General features: G+C 45.7%; 1 protein-coding gene across 1 annotated transcript in view; it reads right to left on the reverse strand.

Annotated features, from left to right (window-relative positions):
* Window positions 1-12,563, reverse strand: part of LOC309855044 (BOS complex subunit NOMO1) — a 54,587-nt gene extending 42,024 nt beyond the window's left edge. The window contains exons 1-7 of the mRNA XM_082714868.1: window positions 12,286-12,563; window positions 9,913-10,002; window positions 8,403-8,448; window positions 5,355-5,455; window positions 4,118-4,224; window positions 1,939-2,011; window positions 49-201 (exon numbers count right to left, since the gene is read on the reverse strand). Coding sequence (XP_082570994.1) covers window positions 49-201; window positions 1,939-2,011; window positions 4,118-4,224; window positions 5,355-5,455; window positions 8,403-8,448; window positions 9,913-10,002; window positions 12,286-12,450 — 735 coding nt within the window. The 5' untranslated portion in view covers window positions 12,451-12,563. The remainder of the gene's footprint in view (window positions 1-48; window positions 202-1,938; window positions 2,012-4,117; window positions 4,225-5,354; window positions 5,456-8,402; window positions 8,449-9,912; window positions 10,003-12,285) is intronic.

Consider the following 12,563-nt stretch of genomic DNA (forward strand, 5'->3'; position numbering starts at 1 on the left):
CCAACCCCCAACCTCCGCCTAGTCTGTTCTCCACTGTTCTTTACTTACCTCTTTGGAAACCACAGAGGAAAAGAGAAGAAACTTCACCCCTTTCATGGGCTCCCCATCGCTGCGGACAGAGCCAGACACGTTGTAGCCGGCCACTATGAGGGGACTGGCGGCGTTGGCATTGGAGTTGGTTACCCGCACAGTGGTGCTCGCCTACAGAAGAAGGGGACTTTACCTTCCCAAACAACAAACCCTCACAGAGTGTTAAACAACCACGAAGACATGTTTCAGCTAAAATATGAACACAGAATATTGGGAACGTAGTAGGATCAGAGCCACGTGTTTGGGAGAACTGAACGGAACTGAAAGGAAATGTGGCAAAATGTCAACCACCAGGATGACTTCCTTTGCACAGCTGACTTTTACCTCTTACACTTTTCCACCTTCCAAATTTTCTACCTGTGTTACCACTCCTGCTGTTTGATCTGCTGCTATTTTTGAAAATGAGTGTGCTTTATTTTTTTCCATGTTTAACAGTATGTATGCATGAAATTTTAAAGCTGTCAAAGCAAAGTTTATAGAGAAGAAAGTGCACACAGTCTAGGGCACAGTGCAGTGATCGTCACAAACTGAACACGGCCTGTAACCAGCAACCAGGAGCCCCCTCACGCTCATTTCCAGGTACCAGCTGCCCAGGACAAGCCTCACACTTTCAACAGCATGCCCCACTCGGGAACACAATCTTATATTAATAGACTCAAATCCCCTTATCCGTACAATTAACAATATAAGACTTAAAATTTCTTTGAATTGTAATGTGTAAGCCATGAGTTTTAAATAAAACATTTTTAACCCCCTGAATATCCACAGTTATGAATAGTACACAGTGAAGTTGATATACGAAACGGTCCCATCAATTATAAATGCTTAAAACCTATAGAGGAAAAACTGACATAACGAGTCTAATAGAGCCTTAGCAAGAAGGAAACACAGCCTCAAAACCAACATACAAGTTAATGTCTCAGAATGTCCTTTAAACTTTATCTCAATTTGTTTTCTTATAGTGATTACAAATCCTCACCTGGTCTGTTTCTTCCTTTTTTTGATCTTTTATCATAAACTATTTCTGTCCAACACTACTCTGAAGAACACCTGTACACACTCAAACCAGCTAAAAAAAGAAAAGCAGAAGTACCACTCGGGAGCCGTGTGGACCTCGACCTCCCTTCCTGCCTCTCTCTGTAGATGTCAGTTTCATAATGAATACGGTGTTCGCCACTCCCATGCATGTCCCCATACCTTTTTCTACATAGGACTCTGTAAGTGCAAGTACCCTGAGTGTTTTTAATTACTGCAGAAACATCGTGTCTCTTTACCTTTGGCAATTTGCTTTTTTCCCTCAACATTATGTTTTTAAATGTACTCCTACCGATCTGTGGAGCTCTGGTTCACTCATTCTTGCTGTCCTACAGGCTTCTGTGTGACGAAACCCCACGCTACTCTCCACCTAATGGGCATTTAGGTTGTTTAAAATATTTTGTTCGTACAAACAAAACTGCCACGGACATTCCTTTACTTTCTCCTTGGGCGCACGTACAACTGTTTCTAGAATGTTAAGTATATTTATAGGTTGCTGTTTCAGACTGGAAAAAGAACAACAAATAAATCTCATCGGGTCCTTCTGGTGTTGATTCAGCTTAAAATAGCTACAGTTAATAACAGACCTATTTCACAGCAGGAAAACAATATTGTCACCTAAAACCAAAAACAACAGAAGGAACATCTGCTACAATGAGTTTTATCTTATAAATACCAGTGAACCAATCCGCAGCACTGTCTTTTTCTCATCTACTTCCAGAGAAACCATAAACCCTTTTCACATCCTGAACGGGAACCCCTATGCTTGTTCCCAAACCTGAACACTGTCGGCACAGCCGTCGACACACTCACCTCTTTCAATGCCCAGGTTGGATGAGTTGCAAGAATTTCATAATCTCCAGGAAGAACTTTAAAAAATGCAAACCTAAGAAATACAAAATACCAATTAACTTTCTCTCAGCCTGAGTGTTCTAATTAATGGCTAATATTGGAAGCATTAGAAAATAAGGTCTGGATTATCACCAACTTGCCATTAGTTGGTTAAATGAGCATAAACAAAATTCAGTCCTTCACTGTACAAATCCACATTGGAGAGCACTTATTGAGTACCTACTGTGTACAAGAACAGGTGTTCCATGCACTGACAGGAAGGAGGTTTTATGTTTCCCTCAACCCCAAGGATATCTGACCTTAAAAACCAGTCACTGTGGTTCAGTAGGGATTAGTCACAGAACATTCAAGTGCGTTTTGGCAGAGGTGATAGGCATGAACAGGCAAAGAGAAGAGAAGGAAGTATGCAGAGGACCAGAGATGGGAAGGGAAGCGTCCTGTGTGAAGAAGAGAGAACAGAGCTGATAGCCCGAGGTCTGTGCTAATGCAAGACGCTGCTAATGGTGTGGGCAGGGAAAATGATAACAAGCTTTGAAACCAATACAGAAGAGATGAGGTCCTTTACCAGAAACAAATACAGTGTGAGCCATTCTGGGCTCTTGCACAAACTACGATGACCAAACCAGACTCCAGTGAAAACCAGTTAAGTAACTATGGGCAAATCAAGACCAGAATGACAGGAGCTAAGGCTGGAAACCCTGGCCCCAGGATTCTGATACACTTAATCTTTCACATGTGCGAGCACCAGACAACAGGAGGGCTAATTCTAGTGAAATGGACACAAAAAAATCCACCTAATTTCTTCTTCTGTGGTGGTATCGTATAAAGTATTGCCTGTCATAACTGGACACAGCTTAGAAATCACTTTGCTACAGTAAAATTGAAATTACTATGGGATTTTGGCCTTTGTGCATGTTATGATCATTGTTTTAGTCTGTACCGATGAAGGAGATTCAACAAGTTCAAGTTCCTTTGCCCAGTGAGGTCAACAGCAAACTGCTGCTAGCCTAGAGAAAATGGAAGCCCTGTGTTCCTCCTGCAGGCATCCATCAAGCAGAACTAAATGGTATCCCCACACTGAAAAAGAATTTCAACAGTCCTCATTGAAAAACTAGATAGCCTACTGACAGACTCATTATAAATTTCTAATTTGCAGTTAAGTCAGCTTTGTATATTGAAGGAGTAATGATTTGAACGCATTCAAAATTATCAGTTGGAACTACTCTGAATTAATCTTGGCACATCTGTTAACACTTACAACTCAACGATATAAATCCATTAAATAAATACTTTAAATCTGACTCAACAAGGTTAATTAAATAGTTGTCAGTTCCCGCTACAAAATAATTTTGATGTAATAGTGATAATATGATTTTTGAAAAATCACAACTGAGGGGTTCCTGGGTGGCTCAGTTTGTTAAGTGTCTGACTTTTGATTTTGGCTCAGGTCATGATCTCAGGGTTGTGAGATCGAGTCCTGCATTGGGCTCTGTGGTGGGCATGGAACCCACTTGGGATTCTCTCTCCCTCTGGCCACCCCCCCCCCCGCCACTGCATGCATGTGGGAAAATTTTTAAATTCTAAATTTTAAAATTAAAAAAATCATAATTGAGCAAATCTATATTGAGCTAACACTATTAAGCACATACTCCATACTAGGCAGTTTGAAATAATGTTAATTTAATCTTCCTATTAACCTTAGGGGGTGGGTTCCACCATCATCATCATTTTTAAAGACCAAAACTGAGGCCCAAAGGTATTAAGTAAAAACACCTTTACTGTTAACACTTTACTGTTAATTTGTCCCAGGTCCAACCTGATTCAGTGGGGGAACCAGGATTCAAACCCAAGTTTCCAGGTTCCAGAGCCAAACCCAACTGTTAAATGTGGGCCTACTATGTGCCAGGCTCTGCAGTAAGTGCTGTACAGACATTAACTCATGTTTAATCATCCCGTCACCGAGAGATCCAAGGGCTCAGATGACTTCCATTTTACAGATGAACAGCTGAGGCACTGAAAGCCATGAACTTGTCTGCAGGTAAGAGGCGAAATAAGGACTTGAACGCAGGTCTCCCAGGCCCAATCACTGGCTCCCTCCCTCCCATGAGCTGTGAGGCAACATGACACCGGCAAGACTCACTTTCCACCAGGCTGTGTCACTGTGGACTGGATCTTGGCTTCAGTCCCCGTATTTCTCAGGGACACCTGAACTCCGGCAGGGCCCAGGGGCTGCCCTTTGCTGAGAACCTGCCAAGGAGAAGGAGGTCAGGACCCAAACCAGCAGCAAAGTTCTCCCCCTAGCAGCACATCCCGTTCATGTTCCCTACATGGAGCTTGTACCCTTCTTTGGGTCAAGACTCCTTTGCAAAGAGTAGACAGATTATGGATACCCTTCCCGGGCACTGCTGAGGGGCTAAGTGACAGAAAAACACTTCATTTCACCGAATCTAGGACACTAATAGCTAAAGATGCACCGTTATTTTATAAGTGACAGAGAAAGAAAAATAACAACCCACGATCCTCCTCACTAGCAAGCAACTCACACATCAAGGCAGGATCACCTTGCCTCTCCAAGAACGGGCGCCTCACTCTCAGTGGAGAGGCGGAGGAGAGATGAACCGCCATGAAGAAAAGGACAGCAAGGCGATTCACACATGTCCGCCCTGGTGCCAGATGGGCGGAGGAACAAGAACTCCCCTGAGAATCTGAACTTGGAGCTGCCATTCACACAGGTTAGCCCTCTACATTCACACCATCAAGGGGGCCCCAAAAACTCTTGGACAATCTAGTTCACTGCAACAGCTCCTGGGAGAGTGGTGGAAGCAAATGCAAACCCTATTTGCAAGAGGCCGGCTTCATCCCCCAACACTGATTACAAGTTGCCCCGAGTCCTGGGGCCTGTGCTCAGGACTGCATCCCCTATACAAGGCAATCCTTGGCAGTTAGCCACCCAGCCTTCACAGGGCATGACAAGTAACCTAGATCTGGCCCCAAGAAACACCCACTGCCTTTTACACAAAACTTTACCCCTTCTCAGACCCCCTTAAAGCTTATCTATGTATGATCCCTTGTGGGCTCAGAGCCCCATGTTAAAAGAGCCCTACTTTTTTAAAGGTAGGAGAAGACTCAGTATATAATACAGAGAAAATACTGGGTGGCTCAGTCGGTAAAGCGGCTGCCTTTGGCTCAAGTCATGATCCCAGGGTCCTGGGATTGAGCCCCACGTCAGGCTCTCTGCTCAGTGGTGAGCCTGTTTCTCCCTCTCCCTCTGCCCGCCTCTCTGCCTACTTGCGTTCTGTCAAATAAATAAATAAAATCTTTAAAAACAAATAAACAAACAACAAACAAAAACAAAAAACAATGTTCTGAAGCCAAACCTTCCCGTTCACAGAGAATCCGGTGAACACAAAGTTGATGTCCCCGCCCTTTGTGCAGATGTCACTGACACCATCCACATAGAGCTCCACGTTCGTCGGCTCTGAGAAATGACAGTGGGAGGGGAGGGAACAGGGGACAAGACACAAGAGCCGGTTTAGTTCTGAGACAAGGTAAACCTGTGTAGGCAAAACACCTTTTCTTGGTTAACTTTCATTTTCTTTATTTGTGAGCACTTAATACACTCGCATGATTTAAAATCCAAAGGTACGCAGGGAAATCTCCCTCCCAGCTCCTCCCCTGGACTCCCAGACTCCTGCCCCAGAATGAAACAGAGGGTGGAGGATAATATGCTTTCATAACAGTCTTGTGGCTGAGGGGTAGCTCAGAGTCCCATTGAAAATGCAGTAAGCACCAAACTGTTTTATTTATGGATGCTGTGCTCGCTTCGGCAACACATATATTTATTGGATGCTTATGCTCCTCACAGCTACTTTAACAGGTTGGTAATGACATTTACAACGGACTGATGAACAAAGTACACACGGAAAGGTTACAAAACGACACCCCCCGCCCCAAGTCGCAGAGCTTGTGAATGACGGAGTCCCAATTCAACCTCCAAAAGCCTGGCTCCAAATAGCCCCTTGACCAAGTGCAGGAGCTCAGCCACATTAAACCAGGACCACAGATTCTAATGCCCACAGGAAGCAAGTCGGGGACAGGCCACATGGGGACTATGGTGAACAGGAAAGGAAACACCACCACTCAGCTTTTGCCAAATATCAACCTTTTGAAGAAAAAACAGACATCTGGATTTTACGTGCCATCTCCTGATTTTTTAATATTAGCAACTAATTCACTTTGTCTAAAAAAGAAAAAAAAACTGAAGAGGTCATCATAATAAGGGTTAAGGTTTTTTAAAGGTCAGAAGTGTAGAGTGATAAGTAAACCAAGGGAATTTCAGGGAAATGAAGAATTACACACACACACACACACGGGAAGATGCCAATAAAAAAATGCACATAAGATTTGAGCAAATACCTCACAAAGTGGCTATCCAACTAGCCAGTAAATATATTTTAAAAAGCGTTCAAGGGGCGCCTGGGTGGCTCAGTGGGTTAAAGCCTCTGCCTTCGGCTCGGGTCATGATCCCAAGGTCCTGGGATCGAGCCCCTCGTCGGGCTCTCTGCTCTGCAGGGAGCCTGCTTTCTTCTCTCTCTCTCTCTGCCTACTTGTGATCTCTGTCAAATAAATAAACTTTTAAAAACTTTAAAAAAAAGGGGGGGGTTCAATCTCATTGACCATCGAGCAAATGCAAATCATGAGATACCACCACATTACCAAGGGCCAGTGAGGCTGTGGAGCACCTAGAACCCTTCCACATGGCTCTGAGAGCAGAATTTGCTACATCTGCCTTAGATATTTAAGACTACCTCCTAGAGCCAGGCATCTAAATGCTCTCTTGCCCAGCAATCTCCCTCCTGGGACAGACCCAAGAGAAATGCAAACACACAAAACCACGTACCGAAAGACAGGAACAAGGAAATTCGCAGGACCACCACCCTTAGTGGCCAATGTCGAGAAGAGGCCTAAATGTCCATCAAGAGAAGTGGGGAGATCACTTTATACTCACACAGTGATCGAATGAGCTAACTAAAGCCACACACGTAATACAGATAGATGAATGTCACTAACAATGGCAAGAGAAAAAAAAACAGACACGAAAATGTACCCCTTTAGAATCCTCAAGGGTATCAAAATAGACAGAACTCATCCAGAACTTCCGGAGGCAAGGGCAGAGGTCACCTGCGGGGTGGGGCAGAGCGGTTAGGAAGCGCCTGCGATGGGGCCCTACTGGGTACTGGTTCTACCTCGTGACCTGGGTAGAGGTTACATGGGCACATTCACTTGGGGAACATTCAAGGGATACCCATACAACAAGTACACTTTTCTGAAAACATAATTCAATAAAAAAGCTCCTCAAGAGAAAAAACACTGGCAGGGGAGCGGGGGCTCAAAGAAAACCCTCCCACAGGCCAGGGATGATCCGCAACCTCCCCTTTAGTGCTGTCTTGGGTTTCCTCCCCCTCCTGCTTTCTAGAACACAGAGGTCAGGTGCCACCTCTGATGAAGAGGATTTCCTGCACGGAGCCAGATGAGCTGACCTGAGCTTCACTTGGGCCTTCTTGATGGCAGGGACTCGATTCCTCCTCCTCTAACTCACAAGCCTGACACAAACAAGCATGCCCTTCCACGCTCCCCCCAGCTACAGAACGGGGATCACACACATCTACTCTCTTCGGAAACGTCAGCGGTGACAGAGCAGAACTCTCTCTTCTTCTGTCAACCCCATTCCCACATCTCCGGCTCTGTTAAAAGCCAGATACATCAGAAAAGTTTTGAGCTTTTGTGCGTCTGGGTGCAGAATGCTTTCAAGTATTTATTCATTGCTAACTGTGTGCCAGTCCTCCCCAGCATCGTAAATATTCTGGCCCATTAATCCTCCAAGTTAGGCTGGGAGGCACCACCACCGTGCTCCTGACTCCCTAGCAAGAAGGCTGGACACCGACCCAGGAGGAAGTAACTTGTCCAAGGTCGCTGCAGAACCAGTAATACCCAGGGTTGCCAGACCTGATCTCTTTTGTGAAGCAGATCTGGATTTTCATGTGAAATCTCACAGTGTTTAATATTGCAGCCCTAAAAGGCACCAAGGGGTCTAAGAGGCCATCCTGGGACAGGAAAGACATCCCCGCTCCTGACCTCTAGATACGGTTCTGCCGCCACTTTCTGAATGGAACTACAAAATCAGCTTCCTGAGAGGGGTTTGGGAAAAGATGCCTATTTTATGAAAGAGGGCAGAAAACCCTAGAGCAGGTCCCAGATAAATCCAATCTACTCTAAAGTAATGAGAAAAGAGGAAAAAAGCCCTGTTCCGCACTAGAAATGAAGCCTTAATATTTTAACAGTGTCTGCACTTCGCCAATTTAAATTAATATTCGGCATATAATCTGATCCTGGACAGAGTACATCTGGTTATTTCGTTCACTTACCAAAACTCCACCCTAGGGGAGGCTCAATCTTCAGAATGAAATCTCCCTAGGGGTGGGGGAAGAAAGATAGAGGAATGAAAACTGATGACCTCTCAGCTAGATTAACAGAGTTCAGTGCTTCTGTTTAATCTAGCATTTTTCCACCTGCAATGAAATTCTAAGCACATGTTCCAAGTAGCTGTGGGCTCCCTGATGGCCTTCAGATGCCGAGAGCTGAGGCCGGATGCCCAGGAGGGCCCACCCGACCAATCGGAAGATACCAACCCAGTGCCCAAGGAAAAGCTCTAAAGGGACGATACCCAGCCACTCTTTGTCTTCTGATACCAGGCGTACTACTAATGGAGTCTCCTATTAACCCCTTCTATGCCCAAGGCTGATAGCGTCAGCACGTATCCTTAGAAACGAAAGTCATTTCTTAAAACTGGATTTTATGCACACACCCTGCTTTCTTGAGGTTGACATAAAGTTAAAAAAAAACCATATTTTAAGACCCTACTTCTAGAAGTCAGTCCTATGTATTGTGCCTAAAGATGTACCTTCAAGAATATTTACTGCTGTGTTGTCAGTAGTAATTTTTTTTTAATTGGGGAAAGCCTCTATGCCTACCAACAGAGAAGTGGTTACAGTTTTTATTTGATTCTGATGTGCTGTGCAGCCATTAATAAGAAGATAATCCATACATGCTGATGTCGAAAGCTTATCAAGATGATCTCATAGGGAAAAAAAATCAAATTGCAGAATAACTCCTATTGTTTAATTCCATCTGACATAAAAAAAAAATCAAAAGTATGTGGGTTTATGGATTATTTCTGCAACATGCTATAAATCTGTTTCCAAATAAAGAGTTGAGATGGGGAGAAAACACTGTGAGGGGAGGCAGGGGGGAACGCAAGCAGGTAGGCATGGATACGTATCTTCACACACGTGCACATATGTGTGCATGTTTATAACACAAAGAAAGCAGTCTTTTGGGATACGCACCAAACTTTTATCAGTCATTACCACTACAGAAGGATGAGAAATTGGGGGGTAAAGGTTAAAATATACTTCTAAGGACCTTGTTTTGTTGTTTTCCACAAAGCTCATAAATTCATAGATCACTTGTATCAATTTTTTAAAGAATATTTTAAGCTGCTTGCAAACGTAACTCTACTAACTCAGAATTTCTCAAGGTTAGCTCTGCTGACATCTGGTCTGTCCTTGCACCATGACAGGTAGCCCAGCTTCATTTCTGGCCTCTACTCACCAGATACTGTCGCAATCCCCCAACCCCAAGCAGTAGTAACAACCAAAAATGTCTAGGCATTGCCAAGTATCGCTGAGAACCACTGTATTCAAACCAGTTTTAAAAATTGTCTCCCTCAAAATCTGGCCAGAATTGTCAAAGTCCACTTGTAACTTATAAAAGAGACCAGCATTTGCTCATGTGGTGTATCAAGGCTGTCTGGTTAGTGCAGTCCTATGGGCCACACTAACTCCTTCCCATCATAAACAATTACAAGAGTCTTACCTTATCATACAAGGGGATCATAAAGTAACCATTATTAGGGGCACAGTCTGTCTGGTATTTCAAAGTCCCATGCTTGGTATACAGCTTTATCTAGAAAGCAAAGAAAGAAGAGAAGTCATAAGAGAATTAGCTACGTATCTTACGCCAAATGCAGGGACAGAGAGAAAGACAAGGTATCTTCAAATACTGTGATCAGATATTGTTCTGGCTAGAAACCATCTAAAGACTACCCCCCAAAGTTGTATTTTTCAGTTTATGTTTAGAGGCTCTCTCTATGTTGTTCCTATCTATAACGAATTTTCCAATTCACCATTAATAAGGTACTTATTAAAATGCAATCTCCAAGCCCCACTTCTGTTTCTAAACTAGGTCAGGAGGGAGGGCCAAGGATCTGCATTATTAACCCCAAATGATTCCCAATAATTGGAAGTAACACTCGTAGAAACTCTGAATTTTCTCTTCTATTTTCATTCTTGGGCAAAAACAAATCCAAAGACATTTAGTACATATCTTCTCCAGATCTCTAAAGCTCTTGCATCCCAACACAATCTGTTACCCTTTTAAGATGTTCAAGCAAAGTCTGGGTCTTCCATGTACTGTGTGACCTTGGGCAAGTCATTTAACCTCCTGAGATCCAATTTGTTCAGGGGTAAGAAAAGAACCACTCCCCTTCCTGGTGATTATACAGATTCTATGCCTATTAAGCACCTGGCAGAAAGGACGACTCAAAAAAAAAAAAAAAAAAGAGTAGTATTCTTATTATTTTACTATATTACCGTGTTGTATTATATCATTTCTCTCTGCCTTCACTTTCCTCCGACAGCCCCAGGAAACTACAACCTGCAAAAAGCCTTGCAAGGTACTTTCTGAAACCACCTGTGCCCACACACTGAGAGGCAATCTAGGAGGTGACATGGGCACCCAGCAGAACCTAGGGACCTTGCCACTGCCAGTGGGCAAAGTCACTGAACACCTGACTTCAGATCAAAAACGGCACAGAAGCCACAGACAGGTCTTGAAGGTGATAATTACCTTCTTCAGGAAACAGACCGTACTGGGCTCTGCTGTTTCTGTTCGAACCTCACCATCCTACAGGAATAAAAACTGGCATCTGGAACAAGGCCCAGTGAAAGACCTAGTGGGGTGTGGAACCAATTTTTGACCAGATTTGCTGAGAATCTCAGCAACCAGATTTGTAGAACATACTGGCTTAATCCTCCACGGCAGCCCTTCAGCTACCAGAACTGGAGAGGCTCATATGTGCTTTCAGTCAGCCTTTGGGATCTTAGGTCCCCCCCAGAGTCCCTTCTCTTTGGAATCTCCTAGCCTCTTCCCTTTTTCTCTTTCAAATCCCCTTCTCCTGCCCCACCATCGGGGCAGGAGCCCTAAAACAGAGCCCGGGGCTGCATTAGGTTCTGTCCCATCTATCCTGACAAGTGACCTTCCTCTTCACAAAAGCTTTCTGGGTCACAGTCCCACTGGGCTGATAATCATGGATCCGCATGGTGCTTTACAACTTAATAAAAAGACTTCTGCACAAATCTCTAGTGTAATTCCAATAACTACCCGGTAAGGCAATCAGGGCAGCTGAAGACATTCCATTTAGAGAGGCAAAGGGAGTCCCCAAGGAAGGAATGGGGGAAGATTAAAAATACAGATTCCCAGCCCCTGAGATGTCAACAGAGATGTACTGGGTCAGGGTCTCTGGCATGAGAATCAAAGCCCTCAAAGAGCATCCTGGGGGGTGGTGGGGGGGGCGTTGAGAAGGAGTGGATTAGAACCTTTGGGGCTCCCAGTTCTTGGACTAGAGAAGACTTTGCAGTCTCCAGGTTCTGGAATATGGGCTTCAGGAAATCTAAGCTTCAGGGGGTCTGTGTTTTGAGGATCTGGGGTCTGGGTCTTGCTGAGAGTGGACTGTAAGAGATCTGGGGCCTGGATTCTGGGGACGGTCAGAGTCCTCTACCATCCTGGATGTGGATTCTGGATGTCTGGAGTTTGAGTTCTGAAGAGCCTGGTGCCCTGATTTGAGGGATCCTTCGTTTTGAGTGACCTGATAAAAGTTACGAACCACCGACATCGTCCCCAAAAATGTCCCTCACACCCCCTGCGCGCACACCTCCAAGCCCCCGACCCCCACTCCGCAGCTGACCCCACGACAGGAACCCCCACCCCAGCGGGGTGGGACGGGGCGGGCCGGGGCGGTGGAGAGCCCGCGGAAAGCGCAGCCTTCAAGGAGGAAAGGACTCCTAAAACGTGGAGCAGGTGCCAACCGCCTGGCGGATGAGGCGAGGCCACCGCAGCCCGCACAGGCTGAGCGACTGGCCCGCGGTCGCACGGCGAGCTCCGGCCCGGGCCGCGGCGTGGGGCGCTCACCTCGATGAGCGAGTAGTTGATCTCCACGTCCGACTTGACGAAGCCCCCACAGCCCACCACGATGTCCTCAGAGCCGCGCGCCGGACCCACGACGCCCAGCAGCAGGACCACAGCGGCGGCCACCGCCACCGGCCCCGGCGGCCCCAAGCCCCCGCACGCCCGCATGGCCCGTTCTCTGCCGCCCGACCCGCCGCAGGCCTCCCAGTCCCGCCCCTTGCTCCGCGCGCGGCCCGCAGCTTCCTCCTCTGCCGCCGGCTGACAGCCCAGGCCCCGCCCCC

The sequence above is a fragment of the Mustela nivalis genome (assembly GCF_964662115.1).
Source record: "Mustela nivalis genome assembly, chromosome: 19".
In the NCBI taxonomy this organism is placed as follows: domain Eukaryota; kingdom Metazoa; phylum Chordata; class Mammalia; order Carnivora; family Mustelidae; genus Mustela; species Mustela nivalis.